The sequence below is a fragment of the Saccopteryx bilineata genome, chromosome 6 (genome assembly GCF_036850765.1).
Source record: "Saccopteryx bilineata isolate mSacBil1 chromosome 6, mSacBil1_pri_phased_curated, whole genome shotgun sequence".
Lineage (NCBI taxonomy): Eukaryota > Metazoa > Chordata > Mammalia > Chiroptera > Emballonuridae > Saccopteryx > Saccopteryx bilineata.
Genome location: NC_089495.1, coordinates 53,957,524 through 53,982,896, shown reverse-complemented (window position 1 = coordinate 53,982,896; position 25,373 = coordinate 53,957,524). Strand labels below are relative to the sequence as shown.

The following is a 25,373-nucleotide window of genomic DNA, read 5'->3' as shown; positions in this document are numbered from 1 at the left end:
CAGGATATATCACATATTAGGTCACAAAACAAGTCTTAACAAATTCAAGAGAACTCAATTTAAACCAAGCATCTTTTCTGACCACACTAGTATGAAACTAGAAATAAGTAATAAGAAGAAAATAAGAATATTCACAAATACGTGAAAATTAAACAACACACTCCTGAACAACCAATGGGTCAAAAAAGAAATCATAAAGGAAATAAAATATATCTTGAGACAGTCCCCGGCCAGGTAGCTCAATTGGTTAGAGTGCTGTCCCCGACATACCAAGGTTGCAGGTTCAATCCCCGCAGGGCACGTACTAAGAAGCAACCAATGAATGTGGAACAAATTGATATATCTCTCTCTATCTATTTCCATCCCCCCCTAAAATCAATATATTAAAAAATTTTTGGCCCTTGCCGGTTTGGCTCAGTGGTAGAGCGTCAGCCTGGTGTGCAGAAGTCCCGGGTTCGATTCCTGGCCAGGGCACACAGGAGAGGTGCCCATCTGCTTCTCCACCCCTCCCCCTCTCCTTCCTCTCTGTCTCTCTCTTCCCCTCCCGCAGCGAGGCTCCATTGGAGCAAAGATGGCCTGGGCGCTGGGGATGGCTCCTTGGCCTCTGCCCCAGGCGCTGGAGTGGCTCTGGTCGCAACAGAGCGACCGCCCCGGAGGGGCAGAGCATTGTCCCCTGGTGAGCAGAGCATCGCCTACTGGTGGGCGTGCCGGGTGGATCCCGGTCGGGCACATGCGGGAGTTTGACTGTTTCTCCCCGTTTCCAGCTTCAGAAAAATACAAAAAAAAAAAATTGTTTTGAAACAAACAAAAATGGAAACACACATACTAAAACTTATAGGATACAGCAAAAGCAGTTCTAAGAAAGTTTAATAGCTTTAAACACCTACATTAAGAAAGAAATTGGAATGACCTAATATTACACTTCAAATAACTAGGAAAAAAGAACAAACTAAACTCAGTTAGCAAAGAGATGGAAATAATAAAGATTAGAGCAATAATTAATAAAATAGAGACCAGGAAAACAACAGAAAAGATAATAAATCTAAGAGATTTTTTGAAAAGATAAACAAAATTGAGAAACCTTTAGCTAGACTAACCAAGAGAGAGAGGGGATTCAAATAAAATTACAAATGAAAGAGAGCACATTACAACTGATACTACAGAATTACCAAGGGTCATAAGAGACCACTAGGAACAATTATATGCCAAGAAATTGGACAATCTAGAAGAAATGAATAAAATCCTAGAAACATACCTACCAAGACTGAATCATAAAAAAAATAGGCTATCTGAATAGACCAGTAGGAGTAAGGAAATTGAATCAGTAATCAAAAAACTCCCAAAAGCCTGACCAGGCAGTGGCACAGTGAATAATTGTCAGCCTTGAGTGCAGAGAACCTAGGTTCAAAACCCTGAGGTCACTGGTTTGACCTCGCAGGATCATAGACATGACCCCATGGTCTCTGGCTTGAGCGCAAAGATCACTGGCTTGAAACTCAAGGTCGCTGGCTTGAGCCCCAGGTAACTGGCTTGAGCAAGGGGTCACTGAATCAGCTGTAGCTTCCCTCCATCAAGGCACATATAAGAATGCAATCAATGAAAAACTAAGGTGCCGCAACCAAAAACTGATGCTTCTCATCTCTCTCCCTTCCTGTCTGTCAGTCTCTATCTGTCTCTCTGTATCTCTCGCTAAAAGTAAATAAATAAAATAAAAATGCTGGCATTATTTCCATTAAAAATACAAAAGCTCCCAACAAAGAAAAGTCCAGGACCAGATGGTTTCACTGGTGAATTCTACTAAACATTTAAAAAGAATTAATGCCAATCCCTCCCAACATACCACTGTTTCGAAATTTGGTCTCCTACCTCGGAGAGTCTGACGGCATGGGCGCGCTGGGAAGCCTCTAGCTGAGACTTCGTAAGCTGCAGCTGCTCCTTCAGCATGTCAATCTCATTCTGGAGCTTATCGGTCTGCTCCTTTTTCGTATATGCTGTTGCAACAGAAATACCTTGTTAAACTATGAAGCCTATCTGAAAACTTACAGGGTGGAGTTCTATTGACAAGACAAAGGAAACTGCTCTTACTTGGGATATTACTATTTTAATGCCACAATAGCCAATTTTTGTTCCTTAGTATTTCTTTGCAGCCCTTTGCATTACTGGGCACGGAATTAATTTTAGCAGATTCTTTCAGCCACTGTATTGAGGTTGGATTATCCCACAGAGACAGAGTGAGGGCAAATTCAGGAAGCAATAATGGTGACAAGGAATAATCCTAGGCCCTTCTTCAAGATATCTGTCTCAATCAGAGAAGGAAGCAATGGCTTCCACTGCAGGTGCCACGACATTGAAATCTCTGTGGTCACCATCCTTCTGCTCTCACCAAACTCTCCTGAGAACCCATGAGTGCTAAGACAAGCAGAGGCTGGCATTCAAAGTGCAAACTCGGGCCATAACCTGTCGACAGGGCAAAAACGCAGTACTGAAAAGTTGTAAAAGGAAGCAACAAGTGAAGGGAGGAATATTTATGTACATGTACTTACATGCAGATGTACACATGACTGAATGGATATACATGTGTCTGTGAAGCAGACATGAAAGGGATGGAAACCAAAGTAGAAAGTCAGTATCTCAAAGATGACCTGAAGAACTAATACTCATTTCAGAGTGTGCAGAGTGTGAAATGCTCTCTGAAACGAGTATGAGATAGAATAAGAGACTGAAACAGAAGAGAAAGAAAGTCAGTTTCACACAGAAGAATGGTAGATTAATTAAAATATTTACTATTTCCAATATATTGCTAGAATGTATCAGTAGCCCCTGGCTTATACATGGTATTTTATGTTGTTCATATTGTTTACACAAAGCTTAGCTATTTCCCAAATAAATCTATTTACCTGAAACTGGCAAAAATGGAAATAGATTGGCCCAAAAGGGAAGGGAAAGTAGGCAATGAGCAACAAGCTAGAAGTACACACATCTTGATACTAAAGATATGTAAGCTCTTAATGAGAATTTCTGTGGATTGCTGTAGCAATCTGTGGAATGCTTTGATCTGCTCCTGGAGAAATAGATCTCGCATTCTTTACTTTTAAGAATGTTTAAGTACTAGGAAACCTGGTTCCTTGATAAACCACAGAACTGTTCCCTCTCTTGCTTCCTAGTTTCCTCCTCTACATACTGGTTAATTCACAATAGTACCCAAATACATTTGAGTATCTCCCACATCAAACAAAACAAACATTTTCTCTTGATCCCACATTTCCCTCCAGATAATGCCTCACGTCTCTGTTCTTCCCAGTAAACACTATTGAAATAAATGTCTGTAATCGACATGACCACTTCCTCACCAGATTCTCAGTGCAGCTCATTCAGAATTTTGTCCCCACCAATCCACCCAAGCTGCTATATCAAGATCACTAACAGCTATAGTGACAACAGTCAATTCTCGGCCATCATCTTTCTCTGTGTCATAGAACATTCGATACAATTGAAACATTATTTCCCTTGGTTTTCATGATAACACACCCCAGAGGTTCCCTTCCCGTCTCCATACTCCTTTCAGCCACTCCTCCTGAGCCCCCACTGTTGGGAGAGCCTTGGAGCTGGCTCTTAGCTATCTTCTCTGTCTAGGTGACCTCATCCAGCCCAGCTCTAACAACTCCCCGGTTTATATCTCCAGCCTGGAGCTCCACCTTGACCTCCAGACCTCTGGAATCTCAACTTGTATGACAACTGTATGTGTAACTTAAGTTTACCCATGGCCAGCACAAACTCTCCATTCTCCTTACTCCTTCAACCTGCTTCCTACCATTAGATTTCCCATCTTGGTAAACATGGTTGCCATCCACCCAAACACACAGCCCAAAACCCAGGATTGTCTTGCCTTCATCGTTTCCTCTCACGCTGAGCCTCATCCCTGTGGGCTCTGTGTCTGGAACATACCCTCTCCATCTTCACTTCTCCCGTCTTCCCTGGTACCATCGCGGTCTAGTTGCCACCTTCTCTCTCCCCTGGGCTACTCTTGCAATCTTCTCACTTCTCACTCTCCTACCTGCTTCCACCATTGCCCTACAGTCTATTCTCCAACAGCAGCTAGAGAGGTCGTTCTCAGGTGCAATTTGGATTGTGTCCCCCCCATACTTAAAAACCTCCAGTGGCTTGCCATTACGCTTATAAAAACACCCACATTCCTCCTGCCCAGGGTGTTCAACGCCCCATGGGATCTGGCTCCTTCCTTTCCAATGTCACTACACATCACAGCCTTGCTCACTTGACTCCACCAACCGTCTATCTGATCCTCAAACACACTGTCCTGTCTCCCCCTCACACCTCTCACAATCAGAGTTCCCCTTGCCTGGGAGATTTATTTCTCAGATTTTCCCCAGACTAGGACTGCCTCATCATTTTGTTTTCCAATCAAAATCACCTCCTCAATAAAGCCTTTGCTGATTACCTGCAGTCAATCTCCATCCCATTCTCCTGATTTATTTTCTTTGCTGCATTTGCCATCATTTTAAAAGAACCACTCATTCATTTAAGTGTATTTGCTCTGTAAGACCATTGGAATGCAGGACTTAGCTGGTTTCCCTTGGGGCTACAGCCCCAGGCCTTAGTACAGTGCCTCGCTCACAGCAAGGCCTCAACACTTAATTCATGCACGGACAAGGACAGCGGTACTTTCTTTTAAAAGGATTGAGAAATGCACTGGATCATGTCTCACTGAAAAAAGGAAATATTACCAGATAGAAAACAGCTCATTAAAGTTGAGCTCAGTACTTACCAAGGTGAGAATCTTCCAGATGGCGGCGCTGAATATGACTTTGGAGAAAGGCTTGGTTCATGAAGGCCTTGTCACAAAAATGGCACTGAAAAAGAGAAAGCAACAAATCAAAGTGGCCGTAATGAGTCCTTTCCACCTGATTTCAATTAAAATTCAGGTACCTGAAGTACTACTACTGCTTGGTGGCTTTCCTCCAAAAGATACCATCCTGGCAAGTGATACTAAAAGCCTGACTAAAAACAACACATATAAAACGTGCGCGCCCTTCCCAAACTGACCACAAGGTAGTGGAAACCATCACCTAGCAGGTACATAAGAGTAGCCCATCATGGCTTTCTGGAACCCTAATGCTGCGCCACTTAGACTGGGGGTACCCAGCACCATCACCAACTTGCTGGGACACTCCAGCAGCGCAAGTCTTCTTTCTGTTTCTCAAGCAGGCCAACCTCAGAGGCTCTGCACGAGCTGGTCCCCTGCCTGAATCTTCCACAGGCCTTCCCATGACAGACTCCTTCTTGACATTCAGGATGTCAGTTATAAAACATTTCCACACTGGGAATCAGTGGCATGTCCTCAACAAGATTTTCAAGAATGGTCCTTCTGCCAGTCACTATACAACTCACCAGTTAATCTTTTCATGTTTATTTACTTCACTTGTTTGTCTTCAGCCTAATTCCTGTAGGTTACTGAAAGCACTGACTCTCATCTATCTTATTCACAGCATTGTCCCTGGAGCCCAACATTAATAAATGATTAAACAGATGCTTAGAAATATTTGCCCTCCTAAAATAAATGTATTGAAAAAAAATTCCACCAAATCTCTATTTTCCACTTAAACACAGATTCAAATTTTAAGCCAAAATTCAAATTGTTTTCATCTACAGTATATCCTCACCCCTGGATTACTCTGAAATAAATCCTGGATATTATATATTTTATTGGTTAATATTTCAGTGTTTATCTCTAAAAGTACTTTATTTGACATAATCATAATATCATTATTCCATCTTTTAAAATGTGAATATTGTCCTGGCCAGATAGCTCAATTGGTTAGAGCAGTGGTCCCCAGCCCCCTGGTACCGGTCCGTGGGCCATTTGGTACCGGTCCACAGAGAAAGAATAAATAACTTACATTATTTCCGTTTCATTTATATTTAAGTCTGAACGATGTTTTATTTTTAAAAAATGACCAGATTCCCTCTGTTACATCCATCTAAGACTCATTCTTGACGCTTGTCTCGGTCACGTGATACACTTATCCGTCCCACCCTAAAGGCCGGTCTGTGAAAATATTTTCTGACATTAAACCGGTCCATGGCCCAAAAAAGGTTGGGGACCACTGGGTTAGAGCATCGTCCCAATATGCAAGGGTTGCTAGTTCAATCCTGGGTCAGGGCACAAACAGAAACAGATCGATGTTTCTCTCTCTCTCTCGCCCTTCCTCTCTAAAATCAATTAATAAATTAAAAATAAAATGTGAATAATTCCTTAATATCAATAAATATCTAACCATTTATCCCCCCCAATACTTCAGACTTTGTCTCAAAAAAAAATTTTACAGATTGTTTTGAATTAGGATCCAAATAGTTATATTTTGCAATTGATTGTTATGTCCCTTGATTCTTTTAGTCTATAGATTGCCCCTCCATCTCTCATTTTTCCTTGCAGTATTTTGCTGAGGAAACCTCTCATTGGTCCTGCAGAGTTCTCTCAGTTTGGATTTTACTGTTTCAGCGCTATCGTGCTATTTACACGTTCTTCTATTCGTGCACTGCCTTCCTCTTAGCATAACTGCACCAGAACTTCAGGTCCTAGTGTCCTAGAAAACCAATGTAATGGCAATTTCTCAACATTGCATTTCAGAGAATCTTTAAAAAACCATTTCATCCTTCTCTGCTAATGGTGAATGCTCTGGTTTAGCGACTTAAGTGTAAGTGTGAGCTCTAGAGCTATGCACAGCACTGGAGAAGGAAAACAATAAAGAACCCTAGATAAAACTTTTCATTTCTGTTATTCTTTTTCTTTTTTTTTAAGTGAGGAGGGGAGATAGAAAGAGACTCCTGCATAGACCCTGACCAAGATCCACCAGGAAACCCCCATCTGGGGCCAATGCTCAAATCAATCGAGCTATCCTCAGCACCCAGGACTGACACTCGGACCAGCTAAGCTATCCTCAGTGCTTGGGGCCAATGCTCTAACTAACTGAGCTATCTTCAGCACCTGGGGCCGACACCTGAACCAACGGAGCTATCACCCAGAGCCAACACTTGAACCAATTCAGCCACTGGATATGGGAGGGGAAAAGACAGAAAGGGGGAAAGGGAGGGAAAGAGAAGCAGATAGTTGCTTCTCCTGTGTGTCCTGACTGGGGATCAAACCCAGGACATCTGCACGCTGGGTTGCTGCTCTATCCACAGAGCCCACTGGCCACGGAAACTTTTAATTTCTAAAAATGAAAAAAATATTTTAATTATTTGAATAGTACAGAAGACTCATGAGCTCACGGTAAGAAGGGGTTTCTATTTCAAAACAGAAAAGACTGACATTTTCGCTACATCCAAATGAAAAACACTGAAATCTAAGAGATTTGTTTCTGGATCTGCATGTAGGAGGCTTGAGAATCACCACTTCATCTCAACAAGCAAAAAGCTGAACAGACTGAAAAAGCAACTCTTCGTAGATCTGTAAGAGAGGGGAGGTCACAGAGCAAACCACTGCCCCAAGCTTGGAGAGATGGGAAGTCACAAGGGACTGGAGCAGAGGCTCACCAGCAAAACCCCCACAGGAACCAATGCAGCTAAAAAACCTAAACTGTAATTGACTAATTACTTCAGGCTCAGAGTGGATGGTTTGAGAGTTAAAAACTCTGAGTGGGGAACTTTCAAGTTAATAAAGACAATCTACAATACAAAAACCTATATCTAATACCTACAAAAACCTATAGTGTGTCCGTAAAGTCATGGTGCACTTTTGACCGGTCACAGGAAAGCAACAAGACAATAGAAATGTGAAATCTGCACCAAATAAAAGGAAAACCCTCCCAGTTTCTGTAGGATGATGTGGCAGCATGTGCGCATGTGCAGATGATGACGTAACACCATGTATACAGCAGAGCAGCCCATGGCAATGACAGTCGAGATGTGGACGGTACAGAGGAAAGTTCAGTGTGTTCTGTGGCTTGCTAAATTTGAATCCATGACCAAAGTGCAATGTGAATATTAGCGCGTTTATAACGAAGTGCCACCACATAGGAATAACATTACTTGGTGGGATAAGCATTTGAAGGAAACCGGCAGTTTGGTGGAGAAACCCCGTTCTGGTAGGCCATCAGTCAGTGATGAGTCTGTAGAGGCTATACGGGATAGCTACCTAAGGAGCCCTAAAAAATCTGTACATGAGCCCACATTGAATTGCACTGAATAGGTATGAAATTGGGAGAGTTTTCCTTTATTTGGTGCATATTTCACATTTCTATCATCTTTTGTTGCTTTCCTGTGACCGGTCAAAAGTGCACCATGACATTACGGACACAGTGTATATCTAACATACTTAGTGGTGGGAAACTCAAAGTTTTCCAATTAAGATCAGGTAAAGGCAAGAATATCCCCTCAGCACTGCTTTTCAACACCGTACAATGAAATAAGGCAAGAAAAGGAAATAAAAGATATACAGACTGGGAAGGAAAACACAGAAATGTTTTTGTATGCAGACAACATTTCCATGTAGAAACTCCAAAAGAACTGACCTAAAACCAATAACCAGGTATATCAAAGTTGCAGAATATAAGTGTAATATGCTAAGGTCAATTGCTTTCCTGTACTTTAGCAATGGCAAGTGGAATTTGAAATTAAAAACATAACATCATTGCCTGACCAGGTGGTGGCACAGTGGATCGAGAGTCAGACTGGATCACAGAGGACCCAGGTTCTCTCACAGAGGACTGGAACACAAGGTACCCAGCTTGAGTGTGGGCTCATTCAGCTTGAGCATGGGCTTACCAGCTTGAAGGCAGGGTCATTGGCTTGAGCATGGGATCATAGATCCCATGGTTGCTGGCTTGGGCTCAAAGGTCACTGGCTTGAGTCCAAGGTCACTGGCTTGAGCCCAAGGTCACTGGCTTGAGCCCAAGGTTGCTGGCTTGAGCAAGGGGTCACATGCTCTGCAGTAAATCCCAGGTCAAGGCATGTATGAGAAGCAATCAATGAACAACTAAAGTGATACAACTACAAATTGATGGTTCTCATCTCTCTCCCTTCCTCTATTTCTTTTTCTCTCTCACACACACAGAAATAAATAAAAATTAAAAATCCCAGAAAGTTATTTTGTGAATACCAACAAACTAATTCTAAAGTTTCCAGGAAGAAGCAGAAGACCCAGACTAGCCAACACAATACTGATGAAGGACAATGTTGAAGGACTGATACTACCCAACTTTAAGATTTAATATATAAAAGCTATAGTAATCAAGATGCTGTGGCACTGGCTAAACAATAAACAAATCAGTGGAACAGAATAGAGAATCCAGAAGTAACCCATATAAATATAGTCACCTAATCTTTAACAAACAGGCAAAAGCAATATAGTGGAACAAGGACAGTCTCTCAGCAATGGTGCTGGAACAAGTGGTTCTCCAAATGTCAAAAAGAAAAAAGGATCTAGACACAGAACTTATATATCAATACCCTTCACAAATCTAACTCAAAATGGATCACAGACCTAAATGTGAAATGCAAAACTATAAAACTCCTATAAAATACCATAGTTAAAAAACCTAGATGACTTTTGGGTATAGTGATGCCTTCTTTCTTTTAATAATTTTTTTATTGATTGATTTAGGGAAGGGGAGAGAGGGAGGGAAACATCAATTTGTTGTTCCACCCACTTATGCATTCACTGGTTTCTTGTATATGCCCTGATTGGGGATTGAACCTGCAATCTTGGCATATCATATCACTCTAATCAACTGAGCTAAAGGGCCAGGGCTAGTGATGCCTCTCAGACACAACACCAAAGACACAGTCCATTAAAAAAATTGATAAGTGGAGTTAAACAATTCTGCTTGGCAAAAGACAACGCCAACAGAATAACAAGACAATATATACACTGTCTTGAAAATATTTGCAAAACACATAACTCATAAAGTATTGTTATCCAAAATATACCAAAACACTCTTAAAACTCAAGAAAAAGGAAACAAACAATCCAACTAAAAAATGGGCCAAAGCCCTGGCTGGATAGCTTAGTTGTTTAGAGCATCACCCCAAAGTGCAAAGGTTGCCAGTTCGATCCCTGGTCAGAGCACATACAGGAACAGATCACTGTCTCTCTTGCTCCCTATTCTCTCTCTAAAATCAATAAACTGGACATTTTTTTTAAAAAGGGACCAAAGACCTTAAAAGATACCTCACCAAAGAAAATATACAGATGGTAAATAAGCATATGAAAAGATGTTCCAGCTCTGGCCGGATGGCTCAGTTGGTTAGAACATCTTCCTGATACACAAAGGTTGCCAGTTTGATCCCAAGTCAGGGCATGTACAAGGGACAGATCAATGTTTTGTCTCTCTCTCTTTCCCTACCTCTTTCTAAAATTCATTTTAAAAAAGTTCCACATAATATGCCATCAAGAAAATGCAAATTTAAATAGTGAGATATCACCACATACCTATCAGAATGGCCAAAATATAGAGAACTGACCATACCAAATTGTGGTGAGGATGTGGAGCAAAGGGAACTCTCGTTCACTGCTGGTGGAAATGCAAAATGGTAGAACCACTTTGGCAATTTCTTACAAAACTAAACATACTCTTAACCATACAATCCAGTAATCACACTCCTTGGCATTTACCCAAAGGAGTTGAAAACTTAAGTCCACACACAAAAAACCTATATACAGATATTTACAGAAGCTTTATATTGGAAGACGTTCTTCAGTATGTGAATGGATAAATAAACTCTGAAATGAGCTATCAAACCATGAAATAAAGTGGAAGAACCTATCAAGACTACATCCTATATGATTCCAACTATATGACATTCTGGAAAAGGCAAAAGTACAGACACAATAAAAAGATCAGTGGTTGCCAGGTTTTGAGGCGAGAGGATGAATAGGCAGAGCACAGAGGACATTTAGGACAGTGAAAGTATTCTTTATGATACCAAAATGATGGGTACATGACATTAAACATTTATCTAAACCCAGAGTGAACGATAAGTAAACAATGAACTTTGGTGGATAATGATGTGCCAATATAGGCTCGTCAATTGCTATCACTATGGTGGGGATATTGATAATGGAGGGGGCTATGCATGGGTGGAATGAGGGGGTATATGGGAACTTTCTGTACCTTCCCTCAATTTTGCCATGGACTTAAAATTGCTATAGAAAAACCCTGCACATGAATGTTCATATCAGCATTATTCATGTTAGCCAAACACTGGAACACAACAAAATATCATCCAAAGGTGAAAGGTTAACAAATCTGATACATGTACACAATGAATGCTAGTCAGTTAAAAAAATAAATTATTGATACACCTCAACAACTTGTTCTGTCAAGCCCCAAAACCAATGCTATCTGATCTACTGTCACTTTGCTTACAAAGAGATCTTACAGTAATTAGAAACTTAATAAGCCTAATGTGGTGGCGCAGCAGATGGAGCGTCAACCTGGAGCACTGAGGTTCAAAACCCTGGGCTTGCCTGGTCAAGGTACATTTGGGAGATGATGCTTCCTGCTCCCCTCCTCTCTTCCCCTCTCCAAAACAAATAAATAAAATCTTTTTTAAAAATTAGAAAAGAAAGAAACTTAATAAAAGTCAAATAAGCTTTACAATGAGAAGTAGCAGGAGGTTCAGGAATCCTATTTATTTGAACAAAGACTCTGCTTTAGAAATAATAAGGTTTTCTTTCAGGAAAAGATGGCAGGACGGAATTCCACATAACTAGGAATCAAATTTCCCCATTAATAAAATAAGACTTTAAGAAAGTATTTAAAACTTTTATCCTCTAAAACCCTTCGCATTTTGTTTTTTCTTTTTTTTATTCAGTGAGAGGAGGGGAGGCTGAGAAACAGACTCCTGCAAGCACCCCAACCGGATCCACCCAGCAATCCCACTAGGGGGCGATGCTCTGCCCATCTGGAGTGTTTTTTCATTGCTTGGCAACCAAGCTCTTCTTAGCACCTGAGGTAGAGGCCCTGGAGCCATTCTCAGTGTCTGGGGAAGAGGAAGAGAGAGAAAGAGAGAGAGAGAGAAGCAAGAGGGGAGGGGTGGAGAAGCAGATGGGTGCTTCTCCTGTGTGCCCTGACCTGGAATCAAACCTGGGACATCCACATGCCGGGCCAATACTCTACCACTGAGCAAACCAGCTAGGGCCTGCATTTTCTTAAAAAGATAGTATATATAGTATATACATACACACACATATATATATATATGAGATAAATATAATGCATCTATGAATTTAATATACCAATGAATGATATATACTATTTCAAAAGAGTATCCTTTAAAACATTTTCAGAAAAGAAAAAAGTGATATAATGAAGTAAGAACAATTAGGTATTATTATATTCATAAACAGGAATCTGATGTTCTTTCCATGACAACCCCAAGGATAGAATATGTCAAATTATGTTCAGTATACTCAGTTTATGAAATGTAGACTACATGTAGATTATATGCTATGTGAAATACATAAATGATTTATCACCACTTTCACTCAAAATCATTAAAAAATGAAAAATACTTAGTGTAATGGAATTAACACAAGAACTCAGGTTTCCTTTACCAAAATGAAGTAGGATGGAAGTTCTCTATTCCTCCAGAATTCTGAGACCTCCCAAAGACAATGGCAGTGGGAAACTGTGGATAAGAAAAAACATTTCCACTGTACCTACTCAAACTTAGGGCCTGCTACATTGTTACTTTTTTAATGTCAATGGCCACCACTTTATGAAGAAATCAAAGTTCAGAAAAATTAAGTTGTAGCATTATCAGCTGCATATTTTAACCTATGTTTCTCTAACTGCAAAATGCATGCTTTTCCTACTGTCCCACGCTCTTCTCCAACTCCAAGAGACTCAGTAACCGGAAGCAGTAACTCCAAGAGACTCAGTAACCGGAAACAGTAACAGCAATTCACTGACAGACTCCAAAATCTGCCTGTGTTGCTGGAGCATGGAGGCTTGTAGCTATGAAAATGTAAGGTCTTCATAGAATGAGTCTAAGTCCTGTTATGATGCACTAGTGTTTCAAAACATTTAAATAAAGAAAAAATAATTTGATATCCAGATCCTTGGTACACACAGGCCTTTCTTTACACATGACCCCCAGACTTCCCCAGCAATTAAAAGTCTCTATTTAAGTACAAATTCATGACTGAATGCTAAAATCAAATGACAATTTAAACAAAATCAATTGTCTTCCCATAAATTTCTATTAGACCAAATATTCCCAGCTTATGAAACTGGTGTTTCAATGATTATAACACCATGGAACCCCAGCTAGCTTATGTGCTAACTAGTCTTAGCAAGTCTTTGAGGACACCTCCCTAAATCACTGATTCTGACAGAATTAGCACTGTGACCTCTGGCCCTCTTTTCTGTACTCCCACTATATGATAAGCTCCTAAGAGAGGTCTGTCACAGCTCACTACCAGGAAGCCACTGCAGAAATTAATATCCAGCCTTGGTTGGATAGCTCAACTGGTCAAAGCATCCTCCCAATATGCAAAGTTGCTGGTTTGATCCCTGGTCAAGGCACATGCGGGAACAGATCAATGTTTCTGTCTCTCTCTAAAATCAATAAAAAAAAATTTTTTTTTAAATGAACATCCATATGTCATATCTCAGATGCTATTTACTGAGTCTTCCTTATGCTTTTTTTTTTTTTTTAAGAATACTTCAGTTGTTTTTATTTTGGAAAGAACTAATAATTAGTTTATAGTAAGAATTTTTTTATTTTTCCATAGCAGCAGCTTTTTTTTTTTTTACTATTTAACATTTTTTTTCATTAAATTTTAAATTTATTGTGTTAACATGGGTTCAAGTGTCCCACTCAAGGCTTTCTCAAGCTTTAAATGTAATATCTCATGGAATTCTCAGAACCTAAAAAGGTTGCTACTACTATTATTCTCACTTTCCTGATAAGGAAACTGAGGTTTAGAAAGTCAAATGATTTGCACAATGGAACAGTTAGCATTCAAAACCAGAAAGTTAACTCTAGAATTGCTCACACTATTCAAAGACTCCATAAAAAAACAATGTCAAGCCACCTAACAGAGGGCAGAGTGTACCTACACTATATAGGAAAAGGTGGTCTGGTCCCTCCTACCTCTTCTCTGTCACACCTGTACACACCACATAGCTACCACTATCATTCAGAACCCACTGAGTGGCCCAGGGTTGGCAGGTGTCACTCGTTTAATAAAATTGAGTATTACCTTTTTATTCTTATAAAATGTTGATTTATTAACAGCTATTTTTATGGTAACCAAAAGAATGAAAAAAATGTTTATAAACATAAAATTCTATGTTGGAGGATTTACTGTTTCGTTAGATTACTAACAAATCTTTAGCAAGATAAACTTTTTTTTTAAATTTTTATTCATTTTAGAGAGGAGAGAGAGACAGAGGGAGAGAAGGGGGGGAGGAGCTAGAAGCATCAACTCCCATATGTGCCTTGACCAGGCAAGCCTGGGATTCCGAACCAGCAACCTCAGCATTCCAGGTCGACGCTTTATCCACTGCGCCACCACAGGTCAGGCCAAGATAAACTTTAAGTTTAAATACACTCATTGTTTAAGACATATATATTTATAAAGAGCCATTTCAGCAATATTTATAAATATTTAGATTTGAAATTGCATTTATGAAACAAATCAGCAATTAGCAACACCAATTTGACAATTATACCCCAGTGTGTGTACCCAAAGCTAAACACTAAGCCTTTCCGCCAACAGTCTTTCTTTCTTTCTTTCTTTCTTTATCTTTTTTAAAGAAATATCACCTTTAACAGATTCATTTTATTTATTTATTATTATTATTTTTTTTTTTTTAGAGAGGAGAGAGAGAGAGAGGAGAGAGAGAGATAGAGAGAGAGAAGGGGGGAGTAGCTGGAAGCATCAACTCCCATATGTGCCTTGACCAGGCAAGCCCAAGGGTTCGAACCAGCAACCTCAGCATTTCCAGGTCGATGCTTTATCCACTGCACCACCACAGGTCAGGCTTTCTTTATCTTTTTGACAGAGACAGAGAGGGAACAGATAGGAAGGGACAGACAGACAGGAAGGGAGAGAGATGAGAAGCATCAATTCTTCGTTAGAGCACCTTAGTTGTTCATTGATTGCTTTCTCATAGTGCCTTGAGGGGGTTTGGGAGCCGCTCACGGGGTCATGTCTATGGTCCCACGCTCAAGCCAGCGACCACCACACTTAAGCTGGTGAGCCAAGCTCAAGCTGGAGACCTCAGGATTTCGAACCTGGGTCCTATGTCCCAGTCTGACGTTCTATCCACTGCGCCACCGCCTGGTCAGGCTTTCTAACAGTTTTCTTTCCCAACTGTTCACCTCTTTAAAGTACACTTCTTTCAACACTCCTACTGAGTCAATCCTAAGCACTATTAACTCCACTATTTTCTGCACTATATACCCAGTTCTCTGTATTCACTATTACCTAAATCTACTGAAACCGTTTAAGCCATATTTAGCCAAATGACTAGAATATAAGGGTATGAAATCAATCCTGTCAGGCTGTTCCTTATTTCAGTATCTCCATCACACATTGTTGATACCTTCTGCACTTCCTCCACCTAACTGATAAAAAAGATATATATGTTGATTTCTGTTACATTAAAAAAGTACTATATTTGCCTGACCTCTGGTGGCGCAGTGGATAAAGCGTCGACCTGGGAACACTGAGGTTGCCGGTTCAAAACCCTGCTCTAGTCTGGTCAAGGCATATATGGGAGTTGATGCTTCCTGCTCCTCTCTCTCTCTCTCTCTCTCTCTCTTTCTCCCCCTCTCCTCTCTAAAATGAATAAATTAAAAAAAATTACTATATTTATCTTGTGTTCAATGTCCAACTCATAACAGTTGGAGATTGACAACAGAAAGGCAAAATTTTTTAATTTTAAAAAAACTGTTGTTATATAGTGAGTGTTAGGAAATATACACATTGAAATATTTAGGAGCCTGCAACTTACTATCAAATGGTGCAGTAATATATATAAAGACAAAGGAAATAAAGCAACTATGGCAAACATTAACAATTGACGAATATGGTTGAAAGGTATATGGAACTTCCAGGCACTATTGTAACTTTTCTGTAAATTTGACAAGATTTTGAAATAAAAAATGAATAAAATTTAAAAATGTAAACAGTTCAGATTGTTCTGAGGGCCAACCTCAACTGTAATTTGTACATGGTTTATTTTTCATTACACGCATTAGGACAAGGAAACAGCTTCTCAACTAACCGGTATTTACATGACTTAAATAAAGCGCTGCAGACAACGTTTAATCATTAATCCTATGGTAATCTACATAAGGTAATGATCCATGTCATCTGTTGGTTAAAATTACTGTTCTGGTTCATTTAAATATGCTGTTTCTTCTGCTTCACAGTACGAATCTTAAAACAAAACAAACAAACAAAAACAGTGATATAAAGGACTCACAATATCCTGGCCAGTGGGAAACTGAGGTTTTGGGGGGTTATGAATTTTAATCACAACACAGTTTCCCACCTGGTAATAGCTGGCTTTGGCCTCCATCATCATTTGTTGAGTAGAGATCATTTTTTTCCTTCGTTTACACTCTTCCTTGAGGAACTTGATCTCGCCGGCCTGCTTGGTGAGGAGCTCCCTGCTCTGCTCGCAGTTGGCCAGGCTCAGGCGCAGCCGCTCCTCCACGCCGCGCAGCTGCGAGGTGAGGAACTCCTGCGAGTGCATCAGGTACTCGATGCAGAGCTGCGCCAGGCGGATGAGCTTCAGCAGCACGGGGTCCACCCCCGACTGGCAGTGCGGGCACTTCTCGTCCTCCAGCTTGCAGAAGGTGATGTTCATGATGTTCTCCTGCAGCGTGAGGACATCCACCGCCCCGGCCACCTTGTCCACGTCGATGGCGCTCAGCCGCCGCCAGTCAGCACTTTCCAGCCGCGGCCGGAACTGGAAGAACGGCAGGGGGCCCGAGGCCGCGCTGGCGGGGAAACCGGCCATGGCCGCTGTCCCAGCGGCGGCCCCTCCAGGGGAGTCGGGGCCCTCGAGGCCGTTGGCCAGCGGGTAGTAGACCTGCTTGTGGAAGGGCTGTGGGAAGGAGACAAGATGGGGGTGGTGGGGGCGCTGTGCGTCCCGCGGATCCCCGACCCGAGCCGCCCCGAGCCGCAGGCGAGCATCCCGGGCCTCCGGCCTCTTACCATGCCTGGAAGCAAAGCGGCCACCTCCGCTGGCATCGGAGGAAAGGGCGATCTTGGCCACTGCGCCGCGGCCGCCTCCCAGACCCGCGCCGCTGCCGTCAGCGCGGAGGCCAGGTCCCAGGAGGCGGCGGCGGCGGCGGCGGCGGGAACGGCAGCAACGGCCTAACGTCTGGGTGTTTGGGCCGTTGCTATGGCAGCGTCCTCCGCCGGGACGAGGAGCAAAGGGCGCGCTGCACCCCGCCTCCCGCGCTGTCAGCGTGCGCCCATGGCCCTGCGGGTCCAGAGAAGACCTATTGGACTAGTGGACACACCCGTGCACCCAGAGGGGCACCACCCTCCCGAACCTTTAGGCCGAATATGCCCTGTTCCCAAAGCGGGGGGATCCACATTCCTGGTACCTTCCAGTCCTAGTTGCCATCCTCTGGTTACTCACTCCTATTCCCGCCTTAGATTTTGAGATCAGAAATATCTATTCATCCTCATTTTTTACACACAACTCAGAAAACATTAAGCATCGAAACTATGTAAAATTAAACGGGATGGAGGGGGACTGGCTGCTAAAGGGTCCAAAGACACTTTGGGGTGTAATAAAAATTCTATATTTTGATTATTTTGTTGATTACTTGGACGTATACATAACAAATTCACCATATTGCACACTGAAAACTAAGGGTGCATTTTGTATATAATGACTCAATAAAGTTTTTAAAATTAAATTTCTAGTGTAGTTAATTATAGTTGGTGGTAGGCTTTCTAAATTTCTTACAGGAAGGATACTTTTTAAAATGGACTTTTTCTTCCTTTTATGGGTTGGCTACCTAAGTTAACATTCTGATAAAAGTACAAACCAAAAAAACTTCCCCAAATATTTATTCCTTTGTTTTTCCAAGAGGATGGATTTTCAAAAAGGCAAGATTAAACAATTACATGGAGGGGAATTTTAACCATCAGCTTTACCATCAAGTGTTACAGGGCCCTGGTAATCTACCTTACAGACTTGTGGGGCAGCTGCATTCCTGGGTTTTGTTTCTGTTTTTGGAGAGGCTAAAAAATTTCTAGCAACAGCTTGTAGACCTCAGGCCTCTCATTCTTGGGGTCTTCTGATGGCTGCATGTGGCTATCAGAGGTCAGTGAGCTGAGGAAAAGCCAGACATTTCTCAATCTACCGGGGAGCCCCGGCGTAGACCAACCATCAGGAAAACTTTTGTCTTTCCTAACAGCCAAAGAACAGAAGAAAGAAAAATACAATTCAGAGTAACCAGAAGCAAAGCTATAATATCAAATATTTTTACCACTTCCCAGTTACTGTAATTAGAAATAAACCTGCATAAAAGCATCCAGGAAACAAGCATGCACTTCATATTATTTCATAGGAATCATACATCTAAATAACGTCTAATGGAACTTGGGGGTGGGTTATTACAGATTCACTGCTGCCGCATTAAAGTCTTAAACATCTAGGTTCAAAGTTTGACTTTTTGTCTACTTGCTTCCTGACCTAGATCAAGTTATGTCAACCTTAGGCCTCAGTTGTCCTATCTATATAAAGGGCGTCAGGATACCAACCTGGCAGGTCTTTGAACTTTGGACTCCATCCACTGGGCTGAAGGATTATTGGGAACAAGGGCCGAGGTCTCTCTTGCTCACAGTTATATCCCCAGCACCTAGCATAGGACAGGCAGGCGGAGGCGTTAAGAATTCGCAAACGGACACGTGGATAAAGAATGATCAATTGAAATAGGAGCTTCCAGCTCTTATCCCTCGTTATTTTCTCGCCTCTGGCCTGGTAGGGAGATTCACCTGTGCTCTGGGACCAAGCCCTTGGAGCTGAATGTGGGTGGCTGTCCGCGTGGCCCCACTACAATCCATGGAGGCACAAGGGCCCGAGAAAGCCTCTGTTCACGCCACCATTCTGGCCCCGAGCTCGGTAGGATTTACCACCCTCCCCCCTTGATTGAATCTCTTTGGCAAGATGGCCGGACCAGGAAAGAAGAGGGGTACGCTTCCCGATTCCTCTACCCCCCATACCCCAGCAGGGCCACCAACAGGACGCACCGTGGGGCGGGCTCCGGAATCCGTAAGGACAAAAGCCGGGGAAAGCGGGCTCCACTGAAATTTCGGCCCCTGCGCTTTGAAGACAAATGGGAATGGGGGCTGCGGCAGCCAAGCCAACGGGGTCTGCAGCGCCTCTGCTCCCAGCCGGCGGAAGCGGGAGGAGGACCCAGCTTCGCTAGCACCAAGATGCCCCTTCTGCCGCGGACTCCCTGGGCGCCTGACGCATCTCAGGCCTCGGCAAACCCCCGGTGCGCGCTCCTGGGCGAACGGCGGGCGCTGCAGTCAGCCAGGGCGACGCTGGGAATCCAGATGCGCTGCTTAAGTACGCAGGCCCACCGAGAGTCTGGAGCAGCAAAGCGGGAAGCAGCGAGTATTGCTCCTTCCAAGATGCAGGATAAAGCCTGCCAGGTTTAGGCAAGTTGTGGCAAGGCAGGCATCCTGGCGCCGCTCCGGGCCCTCCCAGACTCCAGGCCGCTGGCGCCTAAGGATTCCCCACCCCCCTCCCGCTCCCTCCCCTCCGCGATCTCTCTCCGGCCTCTTCTCTCTGCGTCCCAGATCCTCTGGCAGCTGGGCGGGACCTTGCACATCTAGACTGCAGCGCTAAAATGCGCTCCGCCAATCCGGCTGCTAGTGCAGACACGTGGTACCCGGGGCCGCTCTGTTGCTGGTGCGGGATGCTCTCCCCAGGAAGGCTTTTCAGGAGAACCCAGATTCACTCTAGTCCTGTGGATGGCCTGGCCTTCAGCTAGCAATTTCCCTTAGAGGCTTTACGTGAATTCACTCCCAAGAAGAGACTCTTTTTAATCGCAGAAATCTGCACATTCCGGAGACCTAGAAGATTCAAATGGAGCCCTGCGTTTGGGTGATGAGGAAAACGGATTAGCACTTTACAAGTGAAGCACATCAGGATTTAAACCTACGTAGGCTTGGCCCTTTCTTTCGGTTATGCCCACTTTAGAACTAGAGGCATGGGTCTCTGTTGGCAGAAAGGTCGAAGGTGTGGGGAGAGGGAATTGTGGTCAATAGTAATGTGACTGTTTAATCTAAAATTGGAACATGTGTGTAAAGCCAGTAGCCACGGCCACCATCACAGCCGCCTGGCCCATGCAAGTTTGCATTACATTCAGACAGACAGTAATGAAATAACATCACCTTTAATCCTAGCTTGCACCCGGTGAGCAAGTAAAAACACACACTGGGCTCCAAAACCCACTCATTCAGTGCTCACAAAGCTACTGACTTATCCGAGTTTCCTAGAATCAAAGGTATTTACCTCACCAGCCTTATTCACCTCTGTTTCCCATCTCCTTCTCTCTGCACAAACTGGCTTCTCCTTCAGCACTCCACCATTGTAGCTACCTCTCCTCTCCTCCATGTGGCCTTTCTCTGCTCTCCTCTCTAATGCTAATCTCAGGAACTGAAAGAGAGCAAGCTCCCGGTCTGCCCCACTTTATAGTGTAGAAACCAAAACCTTTAATCCAATATATAAACAAGGAAGTCTCTGATACAAAGTCACTTATCTGAGGCATAATGGGATTCCTCATGAGAGTGCATCGCCCCACATCAAAAGGGGTGGGAAAGGCTTAGTCTTCAAACCAAGCCCCAGGCTACAAGGATCCTGCCTGCCCACAGCCCACCCCTAACACACATTAATATAATCACACCCACCCCAAGCAAGAAGGGCAACCAATACCATCACCTGGGCAACGGGCTTCCACGTGGGCAGTGCCATTTTTAACACAGTGAGCATAATATATTTTATCTGCCCAACAATGAGGTATGACAATGGAGCAAAATTCAGTAGTTTAAAATAATGAGCGGCCCTGGCCTGTTGGCTCAGTGGTAGAGCATCGGCCTGGCGTACGGAAGTCCCAGGTTTGATTCCCGGCCAGGGCACATAGGAAAAGCGCCCATCTGCTTCTCCACTCCTCCCCCTCTCCTTCCTCTCTCTCTCTCTCTTCCCCTCCCACAGCCAAGGCTCCATTGGAGCAAAGTTGGCCCAGGCGCTGAGGATGGCTCTGTGGCCTCTCCTCAGGTGCTAGAATGGCTCTGGTTGCAACATAGCAATGCCCCAGATGGGCAGAGCATCGTCCCCTGGTGGGCATGCCGGGTGGATCCCGGTCGGGCGCATAGCGGGAGTCTGTCTGACTGCCTCCCCATTTCCAGCTTCAGAAAAATACAAAAACAAAACAAAACAAAACAAAAAAAATAATAATAATAAGCAATCCAGAAATGTGCATTTTAACAACCATAAAGTTGACTCAGATTGAGAAATTTGAGTACATCTTTTGTAAAATCTTAATGTCTGCTGTAGCAAGAATTGTTCTTCAGTTAAAAAAGAGTAATAAAGGTCCTGGCCAGTTGGCTCAGTGGTAGAGCGTCGGCCTGGTGTGCAGGAGTCCCGGGTTCAATTCCCGACCAGGGCACACAGGAGAAGTGCCCATCTGCTTCTTCACCCCTCCCCCTCTCCTTCTTCTCTGTCTCTCTCTTCCTCTCCCGCAGCCAAGGCTCCATTGGAGCAAAGTTGGCCTAGGTGCTGAGGATGGCTCTGTGGCCTCTCCTCAGGTGCTAGAATGGCTCTGGTTGCAACATATCAATGCCCCAGATGGGCAGAGCATCACCCCCTGGTGGGCGCGCTGGGTGGATCCCGGTTGGGCGCATGCAAGAGTCTGTCTGACTGCCTCCCCATTTCCAACTTCAGAAAAATGCCAAAAAAAAAAGTAATAAATACAATATTATCTCACTTATATGTGGAATCTAATAAACATAATAAACTGAGGAACAAATAGAAAGAGAAGCAGTCACAGGGAATAGATGGACAGTTGTCAGAGGGAAGGGGGAAGAAGGGTTGGGATCAAAGGTGAAATAATTGGCCAAAAACATATACATAACAACAAAGTAGCAATAGCCCAGGGAGGGAGGAGGGTGTGGGGGAAGGGGGCAGAGTGTGAAATGGGAGGCTGAGAGATTTTGTATGGAGCATGGGAGTCACAATGTGGTGTGTAGAGGATATTATATTGGGTAGGAAACTTGAAACCATGTCATAACAACAAATGAAAATTAAAAGAATTACCATTCTCATCATCAAGTGCATAAAGTGCTTAATTGTAAATGGAAGAAAATATTATTCACTTTATTTTCTTAAAATGTGTTCACACCTGTAAAAAAAAGAGAAAGTAACTATAGACAACAGGTTACTTGCAGTGGTGGGATTCAAATAATTTAACAACCAGTTCTCTTACCCTAATGACTGTTTTAAGTACAGTATAAAAAAATATATACCGAAAGGTAGTTTATTATTTCATGCATTTAATACTTAAATAAGTACAATAAAAGAGATACACAAAACTAGATTATAAGAAAGTTTTAAAATATTAATGAAAAAAATATTAAATAATACCTGACAAAAAAAACAATAAAACTGTTACTTAAGATATTTCTATATTGCTTCTTGATTGACATCCTCACTTGCAATTTTTTTCACCTATGAACGGAATGGACATTACTATGGGCACTTAGAATATGCTGTTGCACAGATGAATGTTAAAAAAGAGTAAGGAAGCCCTGGCCGGTTGGCTCAGCGGTAGAGCGTCGGCCTAGCGTGCGGAGGACCCGGGTTCGATCCCCGGCCAGGGCACACAGGAGAAGCGCCCATTTGCTTCTCCACCCCTCCGCCGCGCTTTCCTCTCCGTCTCTCTCTTCCCCTCCCGCAGCCAGGGCTCCATTGGAGCAGAGATGGCCCGGGCGCTGGGGGTGGCTCTGTGGCCTCTGCCTCAGGCGCTAGAGTGGCTCTGGTCGCAATATGGCGACGCCCAGGATGGGCAGAGCATCGCCCCCTGGTGGGCAGAGCGTCGCCCCTGGTGGGCGTGCCGGGTGGATCCCGGTCGGGCGCATGCGGGAGTCTGTCTGACTGTCTCTCCCCGTTTCCAGCTTCAGAAAAATGAAAAAAAAAAAAGAGTAAGGAATGTAAATTTGTGATTTCCACATTGGACAGATGCCCAGGCACCCGCCTTAGAGAGAACCCTAATTACAAGTGCCATTTTAACAACCAGTTCGCCAAACTCAACAAAAAACTAGGTATTGGTTCTACTGAATTGGTGCGAGCCACCACTGGTTACTCGTACTTTGCCCTGACAGAGTCAACTTTGTGCCATACTTTATTTGCATGATTCTTCAAATGTAGTAACATCTAACTATTTATGTTTAATTCCATGCTTTGTTTTTACTTAAAATCATAGACTTAGGACACCCTTGGTGAGATTTTAAAATTTGTCTAATTTTTAAATGATTAAGTTTGAAAAAGAATCCAAGACCCCTCTAAAAATTTTCTAAAGTGGTGATGTTGCAAAGATTTCTAGATAGAAATTGCAGGCACTATGAGGTAGATAAGGCCAATGCCCTTTAAGACATGCGTGTGTGTGTGTTTGTGTGTGTGTGTGTGTAAGGTGATTGTTTAATTAACATTACTTGATGATACACCATTTGAGTTACTTGTATTCCCAATTCTCCAGTAATATACTGTCAGTATATTACCCCACAAGTGCATAGTTGGAAGAAAAAAGATGAACCAATTGACTCTGGCGTGACATAGCAGCAATCCCTCATTCTTCATCCTTTCAAACCCTTTATACCAATTACCACAGCTAAGCGGGGAGTGACTGTGATAATTAAATAATTAAAAGTTTTGTTAGGCCCTGCCGGTTGGCTCAGCGGTAGAGCATCGGCCTGGCGTGCAGGGGACCCGGGTTCGATTCCCGGCCAGGGCACATAGGAGAAGTGCCCATTTGCTTCGCCACCCCCCCTTCCTCTCTGTCTCTCTCTTCCCCTCCCGCAGCCAAGGCTCCATTGGAGCAAAGATGGCCTGGCGCTGGGGATGGCTCCTTGGCCTCTGCTCCAGGCGCTAGAGTGGCTCTGGTCGCGGCAGAGCATCACCCTCTGGTGGGCAGAGCGTCGCCCCTGGTGGGCGTGCCAGGTGGATCCCAGTCGGGCGCATGCGGGAGTCTGTCTGACTGTCTCTCCCTGTTTCCAGCTTCAGAAAAATACAAAAAAAAAAAAGTTTTGTTATTTCAGTATTGTTCTTCTCCATCAGACTATGAGATCCTCAAGTGTTCTAGCACATTGATTGGGGACATCTAGTGAGTGTTCAAATAAATATTTGGCATTTGAAGACAGAAATGATCCCCAAAAAGGGATATAGAAATGTTGGTGATCCTATCCTGTGGTAGGTACAGTGATTAAAGCACTGACCTGGAATGCTGAAGCAGCTGGTTCGAAACCCCGGGCTTGCCCGGTTGAGGTACATACAAGAAGCAACTACAAGTTGATGCTTCCCGCTCCTCCCCTCACCTTTCTTTTTCTCCCACACCTCTCTTTAACATCAATAAATAAACTATTTAACAAAAAGGAAAAAAAAAACATATTGGTGAATATTAATCATTTATTATAGTAAATAAAAAAATGTAGCTGAATTCATTTCAAATTTTTGTTTCTATTTCTCATTTGATAATAGTTAGTGTGAGAAAATGAAAATTACAGTGGGCCAGGCAATTTTGGGTGGTAGTTAACATGGTATCTATTTATTATTAAACATCAGATCTTATGGAATAAAGCCAAGGTTAGATATTCAAAATGGGACTAGGAGTCAAAACAATTTTAAAATATTAAATCAGGCAATATGTGCCATTTCTGCTTTTCTTTTTAGATCAACTGGCTAATGTCTTTTAGTTATCATTATAATGTCATATATCTAGTATATACAAGAGTCTCTAAAATGTATATGTATAGCCTGACCGGGCGGTGGCGCAGGGGATAGAGCATCAGACTGGGATGCGGAAAACCCAGGTTCGAGACCCCAAGCTCGCCAGCTTGAGCGAGGGCTCATCTGGTTTGAGCAAAAAGCTCACCAGCTTGAGCCCAAGCTTGCTGGCTCAAGCAAGGGGTTACTCAATCTGCTGAAGGCCCGCGGTCAAGGTATGAGAAAGCAATCAATGAACAATTAAGGTGTTGCAATGTGCAATGAAAAACTAATGATTGATGCTTCTCATCTCTCCATTCCTGTCTGTCTGTCTCTGTCTATCCCTCTCTCTGACTCTCTCTGCAAAATATATATGTACAGTTTAAA

The 25,373-nt window shown here is 43.0% G+C and overlaps 1 protein-coding gene across 6 annotated transcripts in view; it reads right to left on the bottom strand.

Annotated features, from left to right (window-relative positions):
• Positions 1-19,757, bottom strand: part of DZIP1 (DAZ interacting zinc finger protein 1) — a 72,180-nt gene extending 52,423 nt beyond the window's left edge. For 4 of the 6 annotated variants that reach the window (XM_066235229.1, XM_066235232.1, XM_066235233.1 and 1 more), the window contains exons 1-7: positions 19,253-19,757; positions 18,764-18,861; positions 18,186-18,410; positions 17,198-17,468; positions 16,530-17,087; positions 4,784-4,868; positions 1,867-1,991 (exon numbers count right to left, since the gene is read on the bottom strand). In XM_066235229.1, coding sequence (XP_066091326.1) covers positions 1,867-1,991; positions 4,784-4,868; positions 16,530-17,087; positions 17,198-17,233 — 804 coding nt within the window. In that variant the 5' untranslated portion in view covers positions 17,234-17,468; positions 18,186-18,410; positions 18,764-18,861; positions 19,253-19,757. The remainder of the gene's footprint in view (positions 1-1,866; positions 1,992-4,783; positions 4,869-16,529; positions 17,088-17,197; positions 17,469-18,185; positions 18,411-18,763; positions 18,862-19,252) is intronic. The other 2 variants (XM_066235230.1, XM_066235231.1) reach the window with 2 other exon arrangements.
• Positions 19,758-25,373: the final 5,616 nt, after the last annotated feature.